The 27,621-nt window shown below is 34.2% G+C and overlaps 1 protein-coding gene across 1 annotated transcript in view; it reads left to right on the top strand.

Annotated features, from left to right (window-relative positions):
- The window catches only part of ZNF804B (zinc finger protein 804B), a 438,846-nt gene extending 411,431 nt beyond the window's left edge, over positions 1-27,415 (top strand). Inside the window, exons 3-4 of the mRNA XM_039878166.1 lie at positions 18,419-18,549; positions 23,767-27,415. Coding sequence (XP_039734100.1) covers positions 18,419-18,549; positions 23,767-27,415 — 3,780 coding nt within the window. The remainder of the gene's footprint in view (positions 1-18,418; positions 18,550-23,766) is intronic.
- Positions 27,416-27,621: the final 206 nt, after the last annotated feature.

Here is a 27,621-nt window from a genome sequence, read left to right as displayed (position 1 = left end):
TGCTTCCTCCTATTTAGCTCTTAAAAATAAAATGTATCAGTCTATTTACAATATTTCCTTCTCTCTATAAGAATAGAGCTACTTTTTAATTAAACCACTAATGGCCTTAACCAAAGGAAGACATCTTAATGATTTGTTTTGGTTATCCTGGTGTCAAGAGTGCAAACAGATCTCTAATTGATGATTAATTTCCCTACAGTTAATCCCGTTGACTCAGTGTTCCCTTTCACTAGCTCCTCCCCACAGTGCCTCTCATTTTACCTCCTGCTTCCTTAGTTTCCTTGCCTTCAGTCTTGCCCACTCCCCACCCCTTTTCTATACTACTACTCTTCATCTTTCTTAAATGCAATTATCGCCACATCGCTCCTCTACTTAAAACATTTCCTTCTCATATACCACTGTATAGTTCAAAATAAAGCCTAACCTCCTTATGTTTGCTTAAAAAGCCCTGCAGATCTCAACTTACTTTTCCTATCTCATCTTTTAACTTCCCCTACTTTTCATCCCTATTCCATTTGTAACTATATTCTAGCCTTATAGGTTCCTTTTTCTTGTGTATGAATTGTTGTGCATGCTTGTTCCTTGAGCTGGAACCCTCTACAACAGTTCGCAACCTTTCTATTTAATGAATACTCTTCTTCTGTAATGTACTAATGATGAGGAGAATGAGATAGAAACTATTTTAATTAGTGGATAGGGTAAACCTCTGTGATAGCATAATCCTAGATTCTGAAGTGGAGAAAGCATCAACAAGCTAAAGAAAAATAAAAATGGTCCAGCAAAGGCATGGTTCCTGAGTTGAGAAAAGTTATGGAGTATTAGAAAATAGAAAAGAAGTCAGTATAGCTGAAGAGCAGTGGAAGCGGGGAGGAGCATAGGGAACCAGGGTAGACAGAAGGATAGAGGATAAAGCTAAAGTGGCACAGTGTCTAAATCATGTATACTATGTATACGACAGGTGATTCTGATGATTTTGAATTATAATCTCAGACCACTTCTAAACCACTGATAAATTTTAATGAAGAGGGTTAATCTGAAAGATGTTTTGAACTGATTGCCTTGTTTACTTTGTGAATGGTGGAAAAAGTTAGGAAGGGCAAAATTGGCAGTTGAGAGACCAGCTAGAAAGTTACTATGGTATCCAAGAAGGATATGATGACGGATTGGTTAGGGTGGAAGTATTGGAGAGAGAAAAATACCTATTAATGTAGGCTATCATTTAGAGGAAGAGTCAAATAGGACCTGCTAATGGATAGGGAGTTGAGAAAAATGTCTTGTTTATAGGCAGAGGATTCAGAGACTGGTATTTTTCTACAATTTTTTTTCTAGAATGAAAACTGCTGATAGACAAGAAAAAGTAATAGATGCCCTAAGATCACCATTCACTATTTTGACAACTTTTCATCTTAGTAGAGTTTAGTTCTTGGCTACCCACATTCAGTCATGAATGGCTTCAAGATGCTATTTTTTTTATATAAACTAATGAAAGTGGACTGTAGTAGATGATCTTGACAGGACAGTGTAATAGTCTCCTTGCTGGAAACTTATGACTCATTCTCTTCTCCAAACCCACCCTATACATCATATTTGCTACCATCATGCTCACTTTCCTCAATAACCATTTCAATTAATCGTCTCTTTTGCTTAACATGGTTGTCATTGCCCATCATGCTCAGGACCAGATTTATCTTATAGGCTTCTGTCTTCTTTTTATAAATCCCATGTTTCTGCTGATCTTGAATACTCCATCCTGTTGACATTAGAATTCCATCTAATAAACTTCTACCATCTCAGGGCTCGGAATGACAGTAATATGTAGTGCTTAAGAGAACTAGTTAAGGAAGCATGAGTTAGAATCTTTCTCTGTTACTCTTTAGATATGTGATCTCTGGCAAGTTCCTACCTTCTCTAAGGGCCAATTACTCATTCTCTAAGATGTGGAAAATACTGCACATTTATATGTATTAAAATTATCGCAATCATTCATATATTGTAATATATATAATCAAAAAATATATATATATACATACATATATACATATATAACCAAAAATAACCTTTTACATTTTCAATATTAAAATAATTTGTCTAAATCCCTTGCATACTTCTTATCACATTCTGCTATACATTAAGATCGTGTATGTAACCAAATAATAATTTCTTGTGCTAAACATTTTCTCCTCTTCTTTATACCCAATTCTTAGAGAACTTATATCCTTTTTCACATTGTTTGTACCTGCAACTACTGCAAAATAAGAGCTAAGCTATAACTCTTACCCACTTTGTCAAAAGTACTTGGGACTTGGATGGATCCTTGGCCCTCGTTTTGCCTGGTACATTATTTCCCTCCATGACTTAGAAATCAGAGTTAGAGAAACCGTCTTTTTGGGGACATAGAAAGGTCAGAGCTTGGAGTGGCCATATTCAGGGCTAATACATTCCAAAACAGAAAAAAGAATGCCAGGGAGAGATGAAATAAATGACATTCATGTGCCCAGAGAATAAGAGATGGGAGATCATGAAATCCTCAATTGACAGATAAAATCTGTCAGTTCATAGTTTTCTTGTTCTTAGTGTCAGTCCCTTTTGTAGCCTAACTACACTTCCTGCCAGGTCTCTGAGTTGAGATACCTTGACACCCTTCCATGAAATCATCCCTAGTTTTAGTAGATTTCTGTTACTAAAAAGTAAAAACCATCTTGGAGACCGTGTGCACATCTCCTTTCCTTTTGCATGCTCTTAGCTGTGTGAGCATCTTTTTCATCTCCTCTCATCTACAACACCTAGCTCAGTGCCTCACAGAATAGCATTAATGAGCCAGGTAACTCTCAATTGTTTCTATCACTTCTTGTTAATCTTGAATTTATCACTATACTGCTCAGAGTAATGGATCAGACTTATTTAAAAGTGAATTTAAATTAATTTGCTTAGAGGACATTGGTAACATTATACAAAACTCCTTGAGATTTTCTCTAAGACCCTAAATTGCGACAAACCTGAGTTGGGAATTATCAAATTGGACTGAAGTACAATAAGGAGCATAATTGGCTTTTCTTATAGTAAGTCACGTGCCTTTGGGAAAAGAAAAGATACTTCCTAGTTAGAATCCTACTCTAGTAAATAATTTTTCTGAAGTCGAATTGTATCTCAGAGGTTTTACTTGTTAACCAAAGAGAAGGCAGATGTTTTATGTTGTTGGTACAGAGACATGCTAAATTTCAGATGCTAAATCCCAAATGGACATTTCAAAGCCTTCATAGATGCATGTTTTAAAAACTACAGTTTATGTGAAATGGAAAATATAACTTTTGAAATATAATTTAAAAGTGTTGGTCCTGTGAGGGTGGCAATGTTATGATTCAAGAGAGAGTTATGATGGGTTGAAAAGTACATAAAGAATCTATCAGAGAAAACATAATGTAGATATTACCAGCTGGGGCTTGGGGTCAGGCAGCTTGGACTTCAAATAAATTCTACAAAACTGATTGTTAGTTGTATAATTCTGAGTAAGTTACTCAGCCTCTTTTATCCTCTTTTCTCATCTAAGAAAAGTGGAGTATAGAGGCAAATAATATTTACAGGATTTTGGAGGAAATTAAATGAGGTTATTCAAGTAAAGGGCTTAGCATAATGCCCGACATGTAAAATTCTCATAATTCATGTGGGCTATTGTTATTGTTGTTTTGTTGTAGACATTATAGATAAATTTTCATCTGAATTCATTTGTTTTATGATTCATAAGAATGAGATGGAAAAGACTATAAAACTGCATGTATGACAAAATTTATATTTATAAATAATTATGCATACATATTAAAAGGGCAAACACCAAAATATTAACAGGGATCTTTGCCAATAAATAAGGTTAATGAATGTTTTTAATTCTTTCTTCTTGGTACAAATGCATTTTTCAAACTACTGATCAAATTGGCCTTAATGTTCTCCCTTAGTTTTATTAAACCTTCAACAGGTTTCTTTCTGACTTTAGATAGCTACCTCCTCCCGACCCCTTCTTTGAGCATTTACCTTAGAAAACTTGCAACGGTAAATTCTTTCTCGGCCAGTTTGAGATGTAAATCCTCTATAGCCCAGAAATGTCTTTCTAAAGAACTGGGAGTCATACCTTTGTAATGTAGTCATCATGGAAGGAAATAAAGCACCTCTCTTCCAGTCTCTGCAAGAGGATAGGAGCCTAACTTCAATAAAGGACAATTAGTAATCACAGATGGCCTAATCACATTGACGGACCTCCCCACAGTATCCTTTTGTTTCAGTGAGGTTGTGTTCAATTTCTCTTCTCTATTGCAATAGTCCCTCTTCTTTATTACAATGATCTTGAATACAATCTTCCTTGCTTGTTTAGCTTGTCCAGTGTAATTTTTTCTTTTACATTACAAATATTATATTTATAGTAAAAATGAAAACACAAGGGGTGGGCGTGTGTGCATGCATGTGTGTAAGGAATGTTAGCTAAAAAAATCTAAAGCGGAACTGAAGTGCATTCTCTTTAAAGTGTTTGCCTTCAAACTTGTTTCTTAATAGAGAACAATGATTATATTTTGGTAGAACCTGCCAACTTCAAACACTCAGCTATAGTGATAAGCTGAAGTGTCAACCCCAGAGACTTGGCAGCTAATAGATTTCTTTCTAAAGCACAGACCTCCAGTCTAAGTCCAAGTCCCACTGGCTATTAACTTACAGAGGGACATTTGGCAAAAAACATGGTCTTCATCTTACCTAACATCTCATTTTCCTGTATGTAAAGGTTGAAAGGAAGTAAAATACAGAACTAGAAATTTAAAAGGGCACAAAATATTTTTACCTAGAAAGAATTTTCTTCCATCGGTATGCAAGACAGATTTGCATCAGAGATACACAGTGTGGCTGATTACAGCCGCCCTCTACACTGGCCTTTCTGCCAAGTGCTTCTAGCTATCTTTGCCTCTAGCTGTAAAATGGGAATGATAGGAACATTATCTACATCATAGATTTGTGGTAAATATTCAAGGAATTAATATGCGTAAAATACTTGCACTTTTAACTGAGCCTTGTGCATAGTACTCTGATGTTATCCTTGCTTTATGTATTTGCTCTTATTACTATATTATTATTAAATATTTTTAAAACATTGCAAAGAAGAACACAGTCACTAGGCAATTTGATTTGAACGTGGAAACAGAACTGAGTCTCTTATGATTTTCTTTTGGCTAAATTGTAGGATTTTATTTATGGCAGTGACAAGATCAGGGTCACATGTATATCTGAGTTCAAGGAATTGGTACACGATTCTTTAAAAGAAAATTAGGTCTTGTTAGCAAGGAAGGAAGCAATGGAGTGTATTTTTGAGTAATGCATATTTACAAAATAACTAAATATTCTTCCTCAGCATACAATTATTTTTTTTTTGGTGGCATGTGTTTTATCAAATGTCTGTATAATAATTTATTTAATTTTCTATAGTTGGATTTCTAGATTGTTTTCAATTTTCCATCATGACAATAAATGATACACATAAATATTATATATTCTCAAGGGAAATGAAAGCTTTGCTGATAAGACTTCAATCTTCGGCAGATTATTTTAAATATTTATATTTTTTTCTGATTTCTGGTATTAATTTCAAAAGTAGATATTTCTCAGCTTACTAGTGTTTATTTGAAGGTTCATATAAAATGTATTTACTTATAGTATCATACCTATTTATTTATAGCTGAATAATTTGAACCCGAACAATAATAATGTGTACTTTTTTTGTGATTTTCATGTTTATTCTAAGAATTTGTAAAGCAACTAATGGTTAGATGGCTTTGTTTAGAAAAATTAAAATGTACGGCCTTCTGAAGTAACCACTGCTAATAGAATTAAAAATTTTCTGTCCAAATTTTTCTGTCCAAATGGGTAATAATATTTAGGGAATTTGATTAAAATATGTTAAATGAAATAAGGGTAAATAAAGGGCATCATTAAATAGCTGCTGATAATTGAGTTATCCAAACAGATTTCATCTCCAGGCATAATTTGTCTCCAATCAACAACCAATTCAGATATCAGAGATGATGGTTTTTATTTGAATTATAAATTTCAGTTAATTGCATAATCACATTAACTAAATACCTTATTTCATTTTAGTTGTATCTTTGTGGTATTTTTCAGAGAGTTAAGTGTGAAAGCAAGTCAAATACTTCATAAGGAAGGAAATAGAAAGAACCCCATGAAATATCTTTGCCAAGGCCAAGAATTCTACCTTTGTTCTTGCCTATATCTCGCTCTGCTCTTTTTTTTGCCCATCTCCTGAAATCCTATTTCCACTTACTTTGACTCAAATTGTTAATTTTAATTTTTAATTGCTTAAAACAGCCTTATATCAACTGATGCTCTATTTTATATTTTACAAGCATTAAAAAAAGTTGTAATTCTATGTGACTCTAGTCTGAGAAGGTAAAATTTTGAGGCTACTGATTCTTTAGGCACTGAGTTTGATGAATTTTTCTGAATACTAAAATATTTCTTAATGCAACAAAAACAGCAAAGCTAATATGGTTAACTCTTTTTTAATTTTAATTCATCTAATTTCAAGACTGAGAGTAAGGAAGAGACTTTCATACAAAGGAACAAAAACAATACAGCTTATATACTTGGTTATAACTCGTGTATCATTCCCCAAAATAAACTCTCACAGGCAATTTGAGTAGTGGTTAAAAATAAGGACTCAGGAATTAAACAGCATTTTTTTCCTCTATACTTAATTCTGTCAATATTACAAGAAGCAGCCTTTGTTCAGAGATGTAATTATATGTAAGGGATATATTTCTAGAAGTGGTACTGCTGAGTCAGGAGGATGGTACATATGGAAATATAATTGCTATTGCCAAAATACCTTCTGGAGGAATTGCATCAGTTTAAAGAGTGAATGAATGTGTTGTTTTCTCAAATACCCAGTACTACTGGATATTATATTATAAAATATTATGAATTTGTTAGTTTGAAAAGTGAAAAAAATGGGGCTCTTCGATGATTGCATTGTAGTCTTTATAAATGAGGTTATTTTATTTTTAAAAGTCAAAATGAATCTAAGCAGCCTTTCTTAGTGCTTCTGCATTTCAAACTAAAAGTTTTATGTAATAAATATATTTAGAGATATAAAACACAAAAAATAATGCATACAGTGTTAGAAAAGATATAGACATAATTAAAAATATTCTTTGTCATAATAACATTTTAAAAATAAAGAATAACATTCATCGAATTTTTAAGTCGTTTAAACCTGAGCCAAACTTTATACAAATGTTATAAATTTGCATAGAGGCACACTTATATTCTGCTTAATTGTTATTTTTTACTGAAAAATCTGAGAATGACTAATTTTGAAAAAATGTGACTCAATGTGTTGAAAATTTAAGATTTATGAAGTATCTTACCACTTCAAATTAAAGTAAAAGTTTGATCTTAGTGATAATACATTCATCTGGAATACTTTTCCAAGAAGCTTTTGCAATCACTAAAATAAAGAACATATGAAATGCTATTTTTGAGTAGTAATAGCTATGCATGTTGAAAGATTTTTCAAATAATTTTAATCATAAAAATAATACATTTCTAATAAAATATTTCCTTGTCAAAGAGGCACTAATTACTGAGAAAATAACTAAAGTGAACTTATGGAAAAATTTGTTTTTATAGTCTAGCAAATAAAAAATTTGAAAATAATTCTACTCTAAAAATAAATAAAAATCCAGGTTACTTAAAGAGATAAAGAAATGAAGAATCAAATTAAAGGAGAAGATGCTTGCACAGCCTTGCCTAAAATCTATTTTTTCTCAAATATATACTCAGCTAAAATCTTGGTTCCCCAGGCTCTTGCAATTAGCAATGAGCATGTGACATACTCTCCTACAATGCACTTAATAAATGGAGTTATACTTTCGAAACAGAATAAAAGTATTACTTATCAGTTTCATTTGTAATATATATATATATGTCTATATATATAATTATATATACGCATATATGTGAAAAACACCAAAACCAATGAGTCATTTTAGTGTTTTTCAAATACTATGATCCTTGTTATTGGAACATCCAGACACTCTTGACTTAATTATCCTTATTTTCCTTATTTATTTGCTCAGTGGTACCTTCATGCAAAGATAGACAAAGTATAGAAAAGACCATGAATCTCATATCTGCTTAATGTTGTTTTCTGTGAACAATGCCAGTGAAACATTTGAAATAAGAGTCGATTCAATCTGTTGAGTTCTGAAAATTAGCTGTGCATTTAATATCTCTGTGGGATCCCATTCAGTGAGAATATTCAGGGTTCGATTTGTTAGCAAAGTCAGGCTGATTCAGTCAGACTTCTCACAGGAAGTTGGGAATGTTAAAGCTAAGATAAGTCAATATCTTAATAGTAATACTAAAAGTTATTCCTTAAGCACTGGTAGTTCTGGATTCTCGAGTTTTAAATTTATTACTATCAGTTCAATGAAACTGGTTTTTTCTTCCAAATGCATCTTTCTTCTACCACTATCTCCTTTTTTTCTTGACCTAGCTATTTCTCTCTGGGAAAATATCCCATATAGTATGTAAATATAGAACTAACCACCTACCTTCATTTTAAACTATAAAGAACAAAGCTGTTTCACTCACTGGGGTTGGCGAAGTTGCTGGAAAGGGTCAGATAGTGAATATTTTTGACTCTGTGAGTTACATGGTCTCTGCTGCAAGGACTTAACTTTGCCATTATAGCATAAAAGTAGCCAGTAGCCAGAGATGAGCTGTAAACTAAAGTGCATGGCTCTTGTTAGACAAAAAAAAATAGCTTTCATGGCTGAAAGTCTTTCTTAAAGAAAGAATGTACCAGGTGTTGCTAGCAAGAAAGACTAGATCCTGGGGCATGAAGTCTGAACCACCAACTGCATGGCTAGGTGAAAAGACAATGTGTCCTCCGTCCTGGAGTTTTTGTGTTTTTATATATTGGGTAGGTGGCGGTGGTGGGGAGCTGAAGTGGAGTCAGCTCTAGGATAGGTACAGAGTCCACAAGGAGAGAGTGTCCACTCCTGTGGATTAGCCGTGGGCAGCAGATTGGAAAGTTCAGGTGTAAATAAGAAGTGGAGGCTCTTGAGGGGTCTGTGGTACCTGGCTATTCTCTCTTTTTTGGATAACTGTGGAAATAGTCACCTGGAAATTAATCTTAAATTTCAACAGAAATATAGGAATGTGAGCAGCCTTCTGTCAGAGCTGGTAAACAGGTTAACAGTTTCGTCTCTTACTCTCACTTTTTTGCCGTTGTAATTTAATTTAGAACATCTCAGAACTTTTTTTCTTGTCACTGTGTTCCTAAAGAACTTTGCTTACAAAAAGAGCCTGAGGGCCAAATTTGACCCAAGGGCCTTAGCCTGCCATCTTGCTGTCTCCTACTTCTAACGCTACATACCTAAGTAGAAAATCGACTGCAAATATTTTTGGGAGAACCAGTCATTTCTAATTAAGGCCTCTATAAGGATGTGGGATAAAATGATCTGGAAATTTCTCTGTATCCTGCTTTGCAGCCCAATGACTTAGAGCTTGTAGAGGGATTTTGTATTTGAAAGAGCAGTGCACTTGGTAGAACACTAATGGTAGCCGTCCCTTTTGGCAACAGTTAGCAACTTTAGTAGGGCAGACGCTGCCGGTTACCTACTCGATGTCCCTTCCAACCTCTCTCCTTACTGACAAAATCCAGATTTATTTGTGAGGTGACTATATACATAGCTAAAAATCTGGACTTCCCACACCTTGTACTTAAATGCCAATAGTATGTGACATCCCTCTAGCAAACGATATACAAATAAAGTCTACTTGGCGCAGCTTCCAAAGGCTTTAAGAAAAAAAAAAATACTATCAGCTTTTGTCCTTAGTTCGTCTTTCTTCCTACTTGGAATGTAGTTTTGATACCTGATATTTCTCAGGTATATTGCAACCAGGAAGGTAAAGCCACATGTTTAAGCGGGAAGAAACTGAAAGCTAAAAAGAGATTGATCTGCGAACTTCCTGGAGAAGGTATACATACTGTGGTATGCTTGAATATAGATTCTTGGTTAAGATTAAAATAAACTTATTTGATTAAACCACTATAGCCAAGTTTTTGACATGCATAGCTTGACTCATTACTATCTTCAGCTTAAAAAAAAAAATGTAATATGATCCAAAATTCAAATTTACACCAGAGTCAGATTACATTAATTTCTCATTTCTGTTCCTACCTCTATTTTAATAGTTTCTTCTCAAAGACAGTTCTATTTCAAAATATAGTTCTATTTTAGACAGAAAATTGAGGAAATTTCAAAAACACTCTCTTCACTAAGTCTGAGTTTGCAGGTGTGTGCAGATTAAATACTTCTGCCTGCAATATTCTCAGCAGGCATCACTGACCCGAAAGTAGGGTATGAAAGAGTGGGGAGGATGAAGTAGAAATTGAAAGAGCTTTTAAAAATCAATATAATGTTAGGTTGTGCAAGATGCTGAAATACAAGAAGTTGCTCTTAAAGAAACAGCTGGATAGATGGGTCAGAGTGCATTAGGTTAAGTTTTCCTTATGAACTGAATGGGGAGGGGTAACCGTGAAGCAGTCGCACAGCTGGGGAAGAATGCTGCAGAGCAGATAATAACCTGACAAATAAAGATGGTGTCATGACAGCAGCCACACAGTCTTCTGGGAGAGCAGAGGTTTGCCATGGGATTCTCTGAAGATTAACTTTTTAGACTCTTCAAGCTTAGTGCAGAAACATTTATTTCCTAAACTTTCCCACAGGAATGTGATTAACTCTCTTGATCTTTAAAAATAACTAAACAAAAGATTCCCTCAAGACCTCGGTCTCATCCACATGTGACTGACAGGCAGGAGTGCTAGAGATAGAAATGAAAGACACAGAAAAATATCCTTACCAGTTTACTTTTGATACCCATTCTAACTCTTCATTTTGATACTTTTGGAAGTATTTCTAAAAGATAGAGATTTGTAAAATTTATTTGAACATTTTTTGGTTGAATAACACTTCAAAGATAAACTATAAGTAATTTATATAGCAGGCTATAAAGAATGTACATAATATTCTGACACTCTCCATTTCTTCCCTAAGGAAATAGTGATCATTTTGAAACCTTGTTGTATGAAGAAAAGTGTCTGGGTTTTCCTGGCCTAGAATTTTTGTTGTGTTTCTCACATTGAACTTATTCTTCATGATCTAGACTGTGATAAAATGAAAAATTGTTTTTTTCTGAGACTTTCTTAACGAGTATTAGTCTTTGTTAAGAAATGTTTACTCAAGTCATAATCTTTAAATAATGAATTTCCACTAGCTCATTTCAGAAATGCTGAGTTTCTCCAGACCTGAACATGCTCTCTGCAGACACTTCATGGCAATTAATATTGTTTGAATGTGGCAGGTGTGTTCTTATCACATTACAAAGATGGAGAAGGGTAGAGATTAAAAGCCCTTTAACTTCTACTAACCCAGTCTGAACAGCAATTCCCATTTACTTATTACCAAAGGACTTTCTTTGTAATGCTGTGAATTACTTCACAATAGTCAGCAGAGATACTGATGTTGAGATATTATCAGCTATATTCTTGCCTGATATAATATGGCTTTCCAAAGCACAACAAACTTAAGTGTTGGTTATGCCATGCTGCAGAAAATAAATAAACCTTGCAGTTTAACCAAAGGTTTATGCCTTTTTTTTTTGTAACTGACTTAGATCTCGAATCTGGGTGGAAGAATTTGGGTCACCTCTCAGAAGAGCTGTCCATTTGCCATTCAGGACTTCTCAGGAGATCCTGGGCCTTGGAAGTGGTGGCTTGCCTGGGACACAACTTAAGCACCTGAGTACACACCCCTTCCTCAGCCATGGAAGTGTCCCAGGGTATTTTGGGCTACAAAAAAGTTTCTTTTACATGAACCGCTTTTCCAGGTTGCCCTAGAATCCAGAAACATCACCAAACTAGTACTGAAACAGTGGTGTCTTCAGGCTGGACTATATCTCTCCTAAATGCTGGGCTCAGCCAGTTAAGAAGACCAGAAATTAACCTGACAAGGAAGCTCCGAGTCCTGCCTGCCAAAGCACAATGGGCTGATTATTAGCAACTAGAGTCCGGCAATTCATGATTCAGCATGTGTAAGAGTTCTCCAGATCCCGTTGTAAAGTAGTTAACACTTGTGAAGAAACGGATGGAAGCAGAATGTCATTTCTTCCTACCCATTCTAATTTGCTTGTGGAATGATTGGTCCTTGGAGCAAGGAATCTGTCAGAGGAAATATGCTCAGGTGCATTCATTCCAGATCACGGCAGGGAAGTTTTCCTGATGTGGAGCCTGAACTGAAGCTTCTAAGATGTGAGACTTTATGAGAGACTTTATGGGAGACTAAATGAACTTTAGTTCATTTCACTATCTGTGTTTGTATAGCTGCCAGATCACATGAAAGACAATGGCAAGCAAAAATGCAGAAAATAAGGAAGGTCTCATTTCAACATGGAGAATTTTTCTAAGAAATAAGGACTTTTTATGTAATTTAATTCTCATATATTGATCATGTTGTTCAAATTATACCCTCTCCTGTTCTAGATTACAGTTAATGATCTATAGATGTCTTCCAAAACATTTTGATAAAAACTTTTCCAAACAATGAATAATATCCTCAAACTGGATAGACCTTTAACTTCACAAGATGAAACCATTATAAATGTTTAGAATCTTATATATTTTTTCCTGACTTTTCCTTAACTCATAGATATTAGACATTCTGTTTTCAAGTTACAGTTCTTTTCTTGGTGTATCCTTTGGTATAGATCAAGTCATTTAATCTATATGTTTGTTTCTTCATCTCTAAAATGAGGTTAATAATTTTGACCTTTTGCATTGGGGATTTGCTCTAGTGTAAAGAACATTAATGCCTGCAAAGTACCCTAGGATCTATGGATGAAAGTGCAGGATGGAAGGAGTTATTCTATTTAAGAAAGGAAAACTAGATACACTCGAGTAAATTCCTTTCACATGTGTGTTCTGCTTCAGTGATGGTGACTGAGAGAGGTTGCTGGAGCGTGCAGATGTTCACATGCATGTTCTGCCTGGCAGGCAGTAATATTGAGAGCACTGCCATTCCAAACACATGGAGACTCGCTGACCTGATCAATTCGCTTCTTCATTTATTTATTCACGGCTGAATTCCACTTGCCATGCAAGCGACAAGCATTCATGTTGGCAAGTGGGGAAATAAACATTACTTAGTTTGTGCTTTTAAAATAAATATGAGAAGGAAATGAAATTCCAAATATTTCATAAATGGATTTTAGCAAATATGTCTCCATAAGACTTATTTCACTTACTGCTGAGAGAGGATAAAATGCATTGTGAAAGCTGGAGAAGATACAGAAGGACTACTTTTCTTTCTTTAACTTGACCCCTGCATCAGTCCTTTATTGTGTTGCTTTTGATCTGGGCAAAAACCATGGCAGGTTGCCTCTCTTCAGGACCATAAAGACCATCTGCTCTGTAATTTCTCTTTTAAATGCCTTTAAAAGATAGAAGGACATTACCTATATGTCCTAATTTCCCTCTAGGAAATATTAGATGCCCATTCTTTTACCCTCTTTCCTGACTAAGATTGATTTTGGATAATCTTAATACCTAAGGGCAAACTGCAAATATGATTTATCAAAGAAGAGCCAGACAACAAATCAAACTTTAATCCAAATTTTATAATTTCTCACTAGTGATATATGTTCTTAAACTTATAAAAATTACAAATGTTTCAATTAAATGTTATAATTATTCCAGACAAGGGTGAGAAATGTACCCAGCATGCTTCTTTTTTCTGTCTTCTCCTTTAGAAAATAAGACACCTACCAGTTTTGTAAAACTATCCAGATGAAAATCACTCGAATGCTCTGTTTTCAATAATAATATGAATCTATTGATCTGAATGGCTCCCCATTGCCAGTTAAATCAAGAGCTTCTATTCTTCCTGCTTCCCAGAGTTTCATAAAATCTGACTATATCTTACCTCTAAAACTGATAATAGTTCATACTCATTGAGCATTTGCTATATATCAGGTGCTGTGCCAAACATTTTACCTTTGCTAACTCAAATAATAAGTCCAAGAAGTCTACAAGGTAAATACTGATGATTTGTAAAGTCACAAATGTGTAAATTGAAGTTAGGGAAGACTGAGTACCTTTCTCAGAGTCTCAAAGCTAGTGATTGACAGACAAGATCCAGACTCAAGTCTGACTGATTTTAGAATCCTTCTCTTAACCCCTACAAGATGTTGTCTGCCATTCAAACACGTCTAGAAAACTGATGCTTTGTTTCATTTCCCCTATTGTTAGGTCTTCAGCCCTCCCTCTCCCAGTGAGTTTCAACCTCTCGCCTGCTCTAACCTGTTTACCTTGAGTCACTCCTGATAAACAACTAATTGTTGAGCTCTCTACAGTTCTTTATAAATTGTGAGGTAGCAAATTTTTTTCCTGAAATATGTTTGTCTTGAGCTGTTGCCAAGGTTTAGACCAATGTCTATTTAATTAGATTATTGTTGTCAGGGCTGAGCGGATCATGTCGGCTACATCAAGTGTCAGCGGAATTGCTGATTGTGAAAGGAAGGTTCTTCTTCTGCATAGAAAGTGGGGCAGAAGTGCGCACAATAGAATTGCACTTCCCAGCAGAAGTGCACTCATGTCTGCCTCTTGTTCATTCTTCCAACTGGGTGTCTCACCATCAAACCTTCTCTTCTTTATCAGCAATGCCACTGACACGATCCTCTTGGCCCTGACAATCGTTCTTATCTTGCTATTTGTTTTAAAATTGTCCTATCTATTTTGCCCTCCTTTTCACTTTCTTCTGCCTTCTTTTGGATTGAATAAATTTAATAGTTTCCTTATGCTTTTTTTGTTGTTCTATTGGCTAAAACCCTTTATTTTATTATTTTAATGGTTGCTGTAAGGTATATAGTGCATACATTTCTTTAACTTATCTCAGTCTACCTTCAATTGTTATTATACCTTTTCATGTATAGAATAAGACCTTTTGACATTTTATGACATTTTCTCCTTCCTGGACTTTATGCTTATTGTCAAACATTTCATTTATAAATTTGTTACCCCCCAAAACATAGCTATTGGTTTTATTTAAACAATCTAAATATATTTAAATAATAAGAAATATGTTATTTATCCTGTAGTTACCATTTCTGGTGTTCATTCATTTGCATAGATATGTATTTCTCTCTGGTATTGTCTTCATTTATCTAATGGTATTCTTTAATGTTTATCACGTGGATGTGCTGCTGTTGAATTCTTTTAATTTGTTTTGTCTGAAAACATCTTTATTTTGCTTTCTTTTTAAAAAGATATTTTCACTGGGTATGACATTTTACTTTGACAAGTTTTTAATTTTTTTCCAGAAATTTAAAGATGTTGTTGCTTCACTGTATTCTCACTTGTATTATTTCCAATGAGAATTATTCTGCCATTCTACTATTTGTTCTTCTCTACAGAAATATGTCATTTCTCTATGGATATTTTTTAAAATTCCACTTTTTTCCCCCTTATTTTTGAAAATTTTGATTACGATGAGCTTTGGATGTAGTTTAATTCATGTTTCTTGAACTCGAGGTTTGTTGAGAGATTTGTGGGTTTAGAGTTTTCAAAAAATTTTCATCCATTATATATGCAAATATTCCATCCTCCTTCTTCAGAGACACCAATTACGCAATTATCCAATAGATTACCATCTCTGCTCTACTTTTTGAGCATATGGAATACAGTTATAACTGTCTTATTTCACTCTTCTGCCAATTCTAGCATTTGCATCAGTTCTGTATTGGTCTTGATTGGTTGATTATTTTCCCTGTTTTTAGCTGTGTTTTCCTGGTTCTTTGCATGCCTAATAATCTTTAATTAGATATTAGATGTCATTAATTTTTCCCTGTTTGCCAACCATTTTAGTATGAATATTCTTGAGTTGGGTTCTGAAAGACAGTTACACTACTTGGAATCAAGTTTAGTTTTTGCTTTTATGATTTGTTAGGCAAATCCAAAGTAGCGTTCAATTAATAGTTAATTACTCTTTACTGAAGCAGGACCTTTCTGATCTTAATATTCAATGTATTGTGAGCTTTTCCAATTTTATTGGTGAGAAATGGCACTTTTACTGACTCTATATAGATGCTAGGCACCTTACTTGCTAGTCTTTCAGTTGGTTCTTTTCTTGACCTGCAGTAGTTTCAGGCCAAGAAAAAAATACACATGCACTGCTAATGAGTATGCCGAAATTTGAGATTCCTTCGTAGATCTCAGGGATTTTTTTTTCCCTCTGTGCAGTCTTGAGCACTCAGCATTGACTAAGTCAAATCTGTGGTTAGATGTCTTTAAACAAAATCTCTTCTTCCAGTTTTCTGATTGTAGCTGTTTCTTAATTTTCCCTGTTAAGAAAGTCAATACTATCTTATATAAGTATCTGTTCACTTATCTGTCTCCCTTGAAGGGAAAATAATTGATTTGTAAATTGCTATATCCATATTACATAGTATGAATTAAAAGTATTTGTTGTTGGATGAACAAGACAGAATTCTCAATCATTTCTATAACTCAGAGATAGGAGTTCAGTCCAGGAATCTAGGAGGCTAATGAAAGACATAGGTATACCTGGAAATTTTAAACAAGATTCCAATAATGAGAGTCAAGTATCAGATGTAGTGAGTAAAGGAATCAATATCCTCTCTTGGGCTTTTCAGGTTTTATATACTAATAATATCAAATATTAAATATATATTTTATGTTCTATAGTAACTAAGAGTTTAAAAAACTCCCTCTCCTCTTTACCAAAGTAGACATCTCTCTTTGACACAGTCAAAGTGCATTTTTCATGGGTTCTTAACTTGTGGAGGAAATTTTTCAAAATGTCTTTGCCTTCACTCCAAAAATTAGATTATTATACATTTGGAGACTGAGGAACTGTGAGTAGAAGGCTAAGTAGAAATAGAGATTTTTATAAACCCCTCTCTGTCTTCTCACCAAGGCTTCCCTCTAAGACTTGGACTCTCTGTTGCTTATCAACTCCAGAAAGTTGTTGATCCTTTTGTTTCCCATTTTTCCCCCTGATAATGCAAGGGCTATAATTGTATTTCTTAAAATTTTCCATTTTTTAGAAGGCTCTGAAGTTTTTGGCAAAATTTAAATTCAGATTGACACCACTGTTCTCCCTGTGGCTGTTTCTAGTTCCGTGAAACTCTTGTTCTTTGTGCTCAGAATAGTCTTTATTTGGAAGACTGGTCTGCCTCCTTCTTCAGATACTTAGCCTAGAAGCAGTTATCTGGCCACCATCTCCCAAGAGCATATTTCCTTTCAAGAGCAAAGCTAAGGATCATGAAAGGTCTTGGCCCTTGCCCTGTGGGTAGGAAATAGTCCACTACAGCATTATTACCCCACCTGATAGCTATGTGATTTTTGTCATTCCTGAAAAACATCTTTTATAGTTGATCTGGGTAATGAAAACAAATTAAATGGACACCGATTTCAGGCAGTTTAAAGTCACTTTGTATGGATTAAGAGAGGCTAATCTTAATATATACTTTTAATTCAGAAATAAGCCCCAAACTTCAAGATGCTCATTTGATCATAGCTGTTTCTCAATTTGTTTAATATATTAGGTGTGCTTAGTGTCAGATTCTGAAGTAGAAATCCAAACAGGTGATGAGTATAATCCAATTTGCATGTAATCCAATTGTTTTAGAGAAAAGATTAATTAAAAGAAGTGGTAGGTTAATTTAAATCAAACAAGGCCAAACCTCTGTTCTGAGTTTAAATTTCTGACCCATGTTTGTTTTCCTGGATAAAATATAGAAGTCTGCATTGGATAAATAGCAATGCCAGAAAAAAAGTTAAGAATCACATTAAATCTTTCACAATAACAGATGGTCTTCACCAAAACAAGCTCGTTTCACCCAATGTATATAATAACATCAATTTTTATAAATAAGATTAAGTATCTTTTACAAGTGAGAGGGATGGGGGCTGTGGGTAGAAGGAAGTATACCCCATAACTTCCTCTCCCTTCATATCCATTCATAATTGCACATTTTCCCCATTTATATTTTTACAGGCACACAGATTATTACGTTTATGTAGCCAGGATAATGCCAGCAAAGACTAGGTGCAGCTTTGCAGCACATTTCTGTGGTGATTGTGACAAGCTTTGATAAATAACCCAGTTGACAACTAAATTTATCTTGGAGCAGAGAATAGCATCGAAGGAGAGGGTGGTTTTACTCTTCCTATCCAGAAATCACCTCTGCTATCCAAAACAATATTTAGCAAGGGGCATTGTGGATGTAAAAGAATATATTACTTATTTATAGCATCCTTTCTGTTGTTCTTTGTCTACAGAGACTGAAAGAATTAAAGCAGCGGGAATTTGCTCGAAATGTAGCTTCCAAGTCATGGAAAGATGAGAAGAAACAAGAAAAGGCACTTAAACGACTCCATGAGCTGGCTGAGTTGAAGCAACAGTCTGAATGGTAAAAATTAGGGGTGTCTCAGATGGCTCAAAATTCTCTTCGACCTCTGAGGAAAGTTCAATGATCAATTTACTTGGTTCACTGTAGTAACATAAGTAAATTATAGTTAATCAACAAATATGTCTTAGGGCAAATGTTCCTAATAGTTAAAGGTTTATAAATTAATCACTTTGGTATCTGATGTTTTTTCTTCCCAATATTATTAATTTAATGTACTCTTTAATGAAATGATCCAAGAATGATTCTAATATACTAGCATTTATTCTATCCATTTGATTTCAATTGACCTATATAGCTCTTTAGTAATTATTTTAAGTTTTGTTATAATAATTTTAAAACCATAAATAACAATCAATCTTTTTAAGAGGGAATAAATCTTTTGTACATTTCCCTGCACACACCTGAATATAGAATAAATGACACTAGCATTGTCTGGAAAAACAAGATGTAATTAATGCAGTGAAATTTAGCTTTTAAATTATAATTATAATAAGGATACACAAACATATTCTCATAACTGAAAAATAGCAATTTTATATAAGATTGGGATTGCTGGATATTTCAAAGTGAGGAGATTGTTACCTGAAACTCAATTAAATTTTCAGATTGTTATTTATGTTCATATGAATCATAATGTAGAACACTAATATAGTTAATTAATGTAGTTGACAGCAATCTGGTGAGTTGTGACATTTATATCTCTGTGCCAGAATTTAAACTCCTGTCTTAAGTGAAAAACAATATACAATAAATTTGGAAGTGAACGACTCAATTATTATATCATAAAATTAGACCTCAAATTTGATTCTAAGAAAATATTTACTTTTTAAGATCAGTTATGAGTAGTGTATGAGTTAGTATTCAGCTTACATATATTTATGTATTTGCACATGTTATCAAGATAATTTAAATTATGAAAATACACGAAATATAATCAGATTAAAAATAAGTGGGAAATTTGATATGAAGAAAAAATAAATGTTAGAAAAATGTGTATCCAGAGGTGAGGTTAATACAAAAATGCATGCATGCTCTGAGGTCTTATAAAAATCATAGAAATAGGACACACATTTGATACTGGCTTTTTATTTGCCAACACCATGAGGATCTTAAAATATGTTTTGAACCCATTGTCAGTAAAATATCAGACAGTCCTTGTCAAAACAGAACTTAGAAGGAAATGTTTAATGGTTATTAGAGGAAAAAAAATCTAGAGAAGCTGTTAATTACTGAATGATTAATTATGAAGTGCAATATGTCAGATTATAAAAAACAGGACAAGGCTCAATATAGAAAAACACCTTTCAGACAGGTCCTTTAAGGACGCACGACAGAAAATCTTAGAAACCTTGATAAACATAATTTTAGGTTTTCTTTTGTTATTATGAAGGTTGTCACATTTTTACATTTCTACTCACCCATTCCATATTTTCTTTTGGGAGAAATAGACAAAGGATCAGAGGAACTTTGATAATCATGATAGTGATGATGATGATGCTTTTGTTTAAAAGTTACAAGTTTGCAGAGCTACCCAAGTGTCTTCCAAATTACAACAAATTAAAATATCCACCCTACTGAGGTTGAGCTGTCCTTCTAGAAATCTTATTAACTAAACAAATACAAACTTAAGCACCTCCTCTATGGAGTAGGCAGATTCCATATGTCTCAGTCATTGTTAGGAAAACAATAGGTGTTCAGCTTTCCAGCTTGGAGCTAGAGAAATTATTTCATTCTTTTCTACAACCTAACATCTGCCTCGCAGACAATTGTTCTCTCACTTAAGCAGGCCATAGCCTAAGGAAAGTCACAATAGAATTATTTAATATTTTCATTTTGGCAGCTGAATAGACAAGGAGAGTAAGAAATAAAATGAAAAAGAAAAAGAATCACCTTTATGTATTACTCCTCTTCTAGATTACCTTTCTTTGTTTTTTATTCTCATAATGAGGGCTTAAGAGTAGGATGATATAGGTAACAAGAAGATTTTTTCATAACTCAATGGAGAAAAGAGATGAGTATACTAGCAGTAAGAATATGTGAATCAGACTGATTTGTAAAATGATGGCAGGAATTGTTAATGGATCTTATAAAAGGCATTAAATTTTGGCCATCTTTTGGGTAGTTCGACATAATTTGGTTTCTTGCAAGACCAGTTTTTGTATGCAGGGAGATGTGCTCTGTTTGTAAACTTCTATATGTGTAAATCTAAGTATGGTGCACCTTGATAAGGACGTTTTCCCATATTTCAACAATTGAAGGACCACTGATTCTGAGAATATGAAGTTCCTTATATAAGAGCTGGATAATGTGAGACATTAGAAATTACATCATGTAAAGAAGTCATGTTGTTTCGATGTGTTTTATTTCCTGTTAGAAAAGTATACTTTTAGATTATGCATGTGTTGAGTTGCCAAGAATTAGAAGTTTTCCAAAATAATAAAGATAAATTAGATTTAACGTAAAGGAAATTGTCAGCAGTGAGATCAAAAGTTTAAGTATGACAATAAGAAGTATACAAGATTAATAATGAGGATAAATGTTAAAATGTGCAACAATATAATATTATATTTTATATAATATATATAATATAATAATAAAAATATGTTGGATTGTAAAGTGAGCATGAGAATTAAAGACAAGAAAAAATATATAATACAAAAACAATAAGATCACAGAGCTTTAAAAATATTTAAAAGAATATAAAAGGAAGAAGCTTGCACATTAGAGGGATAAATGGTAAAATAAAGCAGCAATACAGAAAAGAACATCTAGACTAACATAAATCAAAGCAAGAAAATGCACAAAACAGTATTAGCATAATAAGCAAAATATTATTAAGGACAAAGTATGTAGAGAGAATATAAAAATAGTAAAATATTTGCATCATAATGGAATTAGGAGGGATAGAATGATAATAACCATACACCAGGCTTTCGGAATAATTTCTGCTGTTTAGTGCAGATATCAGATTGAATGAAGTTTGTACAGAAGGTCATTTAATACAGAATTATAGTTTCTATTTAATCCAAAATGCGGCTACAAATATGGAAAAAAATCTCTGGCACTGAGGCAAAATTCAGTGCTGCAGTTGTTTCTGGACCCCATCCTTCTATCTCTAGGTACTTTCAGAGACCTGTAACTATAGTAAACCTCAATGCTTCCTACTTTCCTTTATGTTTAAAAGAAATATTCAATAAACCATAAATCTTAGAGTATTTTTTCATTTTGCATATTAAATATACTTAAATATACTCTCTAAAAAACATTTTTAAAAGATTCAAAAAAGGAGATTAATGTGATGAATAAGAGGAAAGTTTTTGTGTTGAAACATTTACTATAAAAAAACAGAATATATTTTTATAACATTTTAAATTTAGTTTCTGTACAATTCAAGGGAACACTGTAACTCTAAAGTTACAGCCATTATTTTATGGAGAACAATCTGAAATTAGTAAAGATTGAATAGTTGATGAAATTATTGCCTGTAAATTAAAATCCATATGATCGTAGTAAACAACAGATTAGACATCGTAAAAAATTGAATCAGTAAAATAGATATTAAAAATAAGAAATTCTTTCTGAATTAGAGAAAAAGACTAAAGACACTGAAGTACTGAAATAAATAATAAGACCTGAAGATATTTTCAGGTGAGCCAATAAATTCAGGACAAGAAACTAGGACAGGGAAGAAGCAATAATCAGAGAAATCTGAGAAGATGTGTCTGAGCTGAATAAAGTTGAAAGTATCCAACAGTGCTGCTTAAAAATAACCAAAAGTAATCAATCTATAACTATGATCTGGTAAGATATTATAGATATAATGTATTATATAATAATAATTATAACAAAAGTATATATTATAAATAAAACAATAGTCTGTATAACAAATATAATCAAATATATAAATAAAAAGTAAAAATTATAAAATCATACAAGTACTCAAGCATATTCATTTCAAAATTGAATAAATGGAGGCTAATTAAATATGACCCTGCAGTATTAAACATGTAAAAACAATGAAGCAAAGTACATGAAATTTGGTGGACAAAAGAAATGTGACTCCAGATTTCTATGCCGAGTGGCCAAATAGTCACAGGTGAAGGCAATAAGAAAGAATTTCTCAAACCAAGGGCCCAGAGAGCACTCCTCTCCATTAAAATTTAACTACACGTACAAAAAGTATGAGTTGTTTTAGTATTATAACTTCAGCAAGAAATGGCTGAATGAAAATGAAATAAAAACATAATACAAAAAATAAGTCAAATACACATATCTAAGCGTGTGAAAAAAGAAAAGGAAAAGAAATCCAGCTCAAAGTGAACAATAGATCACTGACGTAGTTTGTATTGCCTTCCCCCATTAAGGCCTTGTTTTGTAGTAGAGGTTTTATACATAAAACATTAAAGAGAAATTTTAAAGACTTTTGTCCCTTACACTATTGCTGTTTTCAGTTTTCCGATTGAATTACTAATTATGCTCAATAGAATGAATCATCTTTAAAAAGCTATTAAAAGATAAAACATATATATGCACAAAAGGTAGAAAGAAAATATTTTGATGAATAAGAAGCAAAAGAAAAGATTTCAAGATAATTGAAGATATAAGGAGGGCTTTGTAAAGGTTTCACTTTATTATGCATTTATTATAATTTGTCAAAATAGCAACAAGTCATAAAGAAAGAACTAACCCCCCTGTTTCAAAAGGAAGCAAGAAAGCAAACATGAATGGATATTAAAACTGAGGAAATAAAAATGACAAAATGCCAAAACTTAAAAAAGCCAATTAAAGATATATTTTTATACTTTGGAAGTGACTTTTATTTCCATTTGATTTCTTATTTAATGTGAAGCACTGATTGACAACTTTTGTGAAAAAATATTAACTCTTTCAAAAAAAATTGATACGTTCTAGAGGACATATATTGTGATCTAAATGAAATACTTTGTTTTCTTTTGCAGCACTAACATATTTACCTGCTATTGCCTTTTGTTAATTTCCAAAAAAAAAATCCACATTTAAATGATGCAGTTTAGAACTAGCCACAATAAAAAAGATATGCTGACTTATATATAAGCACAGTGAAATGGTTATATTGTAGTATAAACATAGTTCATAAATAGTAGCATAACCCATCATAGAAATTCTATGAAATGTTCACATGTAGATAAGACTTCAAATCTAATTTCTTAATCATTTTAATATTTATTATATTTACAGTACTTCTGGAAATGGACCAGCATACAAAGCCCCCAGGGTAGCCATAGAAAAGCAACTCCAGCAAGGAATTTTCCCAGTTAAGAATGGCAGAAAAGTATCATGCATGAAGAGTGCTCTTCTCCTTAAAGGGAAAAATCTCCCCAGAAGCATTTCTGATAAACAGCGGTCTACTGTGCCAAATCGACACCAGCTACAGACAGACAGACTTTATTTGTTTGGGAATCGTGTACCACAAACATCTTCAGATCTCGGTAATGCAAATCACAGGACAGGAGTATCATTTTCTTTTTCCAAAAAAGTGCATGTAAAATTAGAATCCTCAGCATCAGTTTTCAGTGAGAACACAGAAGAAACCCATGATTGTAACAAGTCACCCATCTATAAAACTAAACAAACTGTGGAGAAATGCAAATGCCCTAGGTTTGCAAATGAAGGTACACACCTCACTAAGGAAAAAGATATAAACATCTCATCAAGCCATCTGGAAAGTGTTTTACATAATACCTTCTCCATAAGCTCTCACATTTTGCAAGACACAAATGACTCTATTGATGAAACAATAGAAGGTTCGACTGGCATTCATGCTTCCTTCTCTAAATCTAACATTTATCTTTCAGATATGGATTTTCCTCCTTCCATTAGAGGAAAAGAAACTAGAAATACACTGAAGAACCCTTCAGAAAGCTACATTGATCACGCATGCCAAGCAAATTCTTCCTCCGGCCCACCAAACATTTCCAAGCACAGTGATACCAGGCTATTTGAATGTCTGGATGAGTTTCCATCACTGGAGCCAAGTGAGCAAAACAGTCCAGTGAGTCTTAATCCCAACTCGAGAACGGAGAAGAGAGAAAAATCTTCAGAGGAAACAAGAAGAGTGAGCAAAAATGTGCAAGGGCTTATAAGAGAAGCATGTCCCCACGATGTGAAATCTAAACCATTGCCTTTTCTCCATGTACAAAGCAAGGATGGCCGCACAACTCTCCAGTGGCCTACAGAACTTCTGCTCTTTACAAAAACAGAGCCCTGTATCTCTTATGGCTGCAACCCATTATATTTTGATTTTAAGCTTTCTCGGAACATGAAGGATGGCCATGATCCAGAAGATTTAAAAACAGAATTGATGAAGGAGCCATTAGAAATGAAGAATAAAATAGAGAGCCATGTCTCAGGTTTAATCAAAGACCAACAAAAATTGATCCAAGAAGATAATCGATCTTCGAAACCAAAGATGATGATAGCTAATGCAGATTGGGAAATCTTCCAGAGAAAATATCATCTGGGCTACAGTGATTCTGAGCCAGATATGAGTAAACATAATTTTAGTGCAAGCGATTTGGAAATAAAAAATCATGAAGTGCCTGCTTACCTTGCTATCTCTCGGAAGAATTGTGTAGGAAATAATAGTAATAGTGATAATGAACTTGAACCTTCAAGGGCCCATTGGCAAAGCTGCCGAAGGGTGGTTCTAAATGATGGAAATGAGGATCTATCTTTTACACCTTACATCTCTAGGACTAAAAACCATAAACTGATTCCCTGTGATCCTCATTCAGATTTTGAAGATGGAAATCAATTCACCTGGAATTCTAGTTCTTACACAGTAAGGGGTCACAATGACCATGGGAAGGACTTTGGTGTGATTTTAAATAGTAACCACATCAGCATGACCAGCACTGTCTCCAGATGCAGAAACCGAAGTTCCCCAAAGTTGTCTCTAACTAGACGTTCTAGCCCTTCAGACACATCCCCTGACAGTACATCTAGCTTGAAAAGTACTTGTTCAAGTCATAGCTGCAGCGGTAATGGTGGAGGTAATTTGCTCTACTTCTGTAAAAGAGAACACAGCTCAGTTAAAAGGCACAAAGGGAAATGTCAAAAGCGCAGCTGCCTCTGCTCGTCCGATGAAATGGCAAAGAGTGACAACCGCCTGCCAACTGAATCACAGAGAGATAGAAACAGAAACTGCAAATTGTGGGGATCAGTTAAAAATGAAAAATACTCAAAACATAAATATGGTCCCTGCAGAGAAGGATACAAACTGGGCAAAAATCAACAATTTTCAAGGCCAAAATCCAGAAGAATCATGGGTTGTGATACTAGCTCACAGATTTCCTATGCTGGGAACAGTGGAAAACCACCTAATTGCCAGAGACCTAAGCACAGCAGATCAGGCTCTTACTCAAGAGAGAGAATTTATTACTTAAATAAAAGCGAAATGAGTCAACAGTCTTTGCATAGCCCTCATATTTGTGATCTGGGCAAAGTAAAACCCATACAGTGTAACTCTGGGAATATCAGCTGCCTTCTAAGGAACTGTTCCAGCCATCATTCAGAATCCAGAGAGTCAAATGTTACAGAAGAAGAGAAAACCTCCCGGACGGCCAAAAGCCTTTTAGAAAGAGTTCAAGCTAAGAAGTGTCAGGAACGATCGACTAATTTTGAAATCTCTTCAAATAGTTGTAAAAGTGAGTCAGAGGCTCATTCACAAATCCAATGCACAATTGAATTTACACCACCAGGCTGTAACAGACAAGCATCACCTTTACAGAACACAGGCAAAGGGAGAAATGATAAAGGCAATGCAACTCAAAGAACTCTTGAGAAAGACAAAGTAAACAGTTCACAGACAAATAATTTTACTGTTTTAGTGGATACTGATTGTGATAACCATCTTTCTAACGGCATAATTCACGTAGTAGCAGAGTCTCAGTCACCGAACATGAAAAAGAACCCAACAACAAAAGAACAATCAAAATCTCTAACGAGTGAATGCCAACCTTTTATTCAAAGTTGTGACCAAGTACCAAATGATTTCCTTGGTGCTTTTCCATCTAATAGACATACCGGTATACCTGATTCAACAGAGACCAAAGAGGACCAAATAAACCTAAACTTACAGGATGTAAGCATGATTATAAATCATGCAGAGGGGAATATAAACTCTTTCTATGACAGAACTATGCAGAAGCATGACAAAGTTGCAGATGAATTAGAATTGTGTCATAAATCTATCTCTCCCCCTTTAATTCAACAGCCAATAACATTTTCTCCTGATGAAATAGATAAATATAAGCTCCTACAGCTACAAGCCCAGCAGCATATGCAGAAACAGCTCCTATCAAAGCACCTTCGAGTGTTGCCTGCTACAGGGCCGACTGCCTTCTCCGCAGCCTCAGCGGTACAGACGGTCCCAGTTCACCAGCACGCTTCTTTCACCACCATCCACCACACGTTCCTGCAGCATTTTGCTGTTTCTGCTTCCATAAATTCCCAGAGCAGTCACCTCCCTATAGCTCATTTACATCCTCTTTCACAGCCACCTTTTACTTCATTTACATTTTCACCTCTGACTCCAACCATCATCCCCACACACCCCACTTTTATAGCAGGTCATCCCCTGCATTTAGTTACTGCTGCCCCCTTCCACCCATCTCACGTATCACTTCAGCCACTGCCCCATGCAGCATTTATCCCCACATTGTTTGGCCCTCACTTAAACCCAGCCACAACTTCTATCATCCACCTGAATCCTTTAATTCAACCTGTGTTTCAAGGTCAAGATCTTTGCCGTCATTCTTGTTCCAGTCAGATGCAACAGTTAAATGGAGTGAAAGAGGCCTTAAATGTGTCAGCGCACTTAAACTAATAGGTGTCAAAGCCCCTTCTTTGGATAATTAAAATAAATTGTCACTATCTACGAAATGATATGTTTAAAGTGTATGTGATTATTATAAGATGTAAATATTGGTGCCAATTCAAAATATGATCAATGTATAAATATGCACTGAATTACCATTATTGAAATCAGAGCATTCTAAGAATTTTTTTTTTAACTTTGAAAAATAATAGGGT

This window comes from Pteropus medius, unplaced genomic scaffold (genome assembly GCF_902729225.1).
Source record: "Pteropus medius unplaced genomic scaffold, Ma_sr-lr_union100, whole genome shotgun sequence".
In the NCBI taxonomy this organism is placed as follows: domain Eukaryota; kingdom Metazoa; phylum Chordata; class Mammalia; order Chiroptera; family Pteropodidae; genus Pteropus; species Pteropus medius.
Note: the sequence above shows the minus strand (reverse complement) of the source record. Positions and strands in the feature narration are given on the sequence as shown.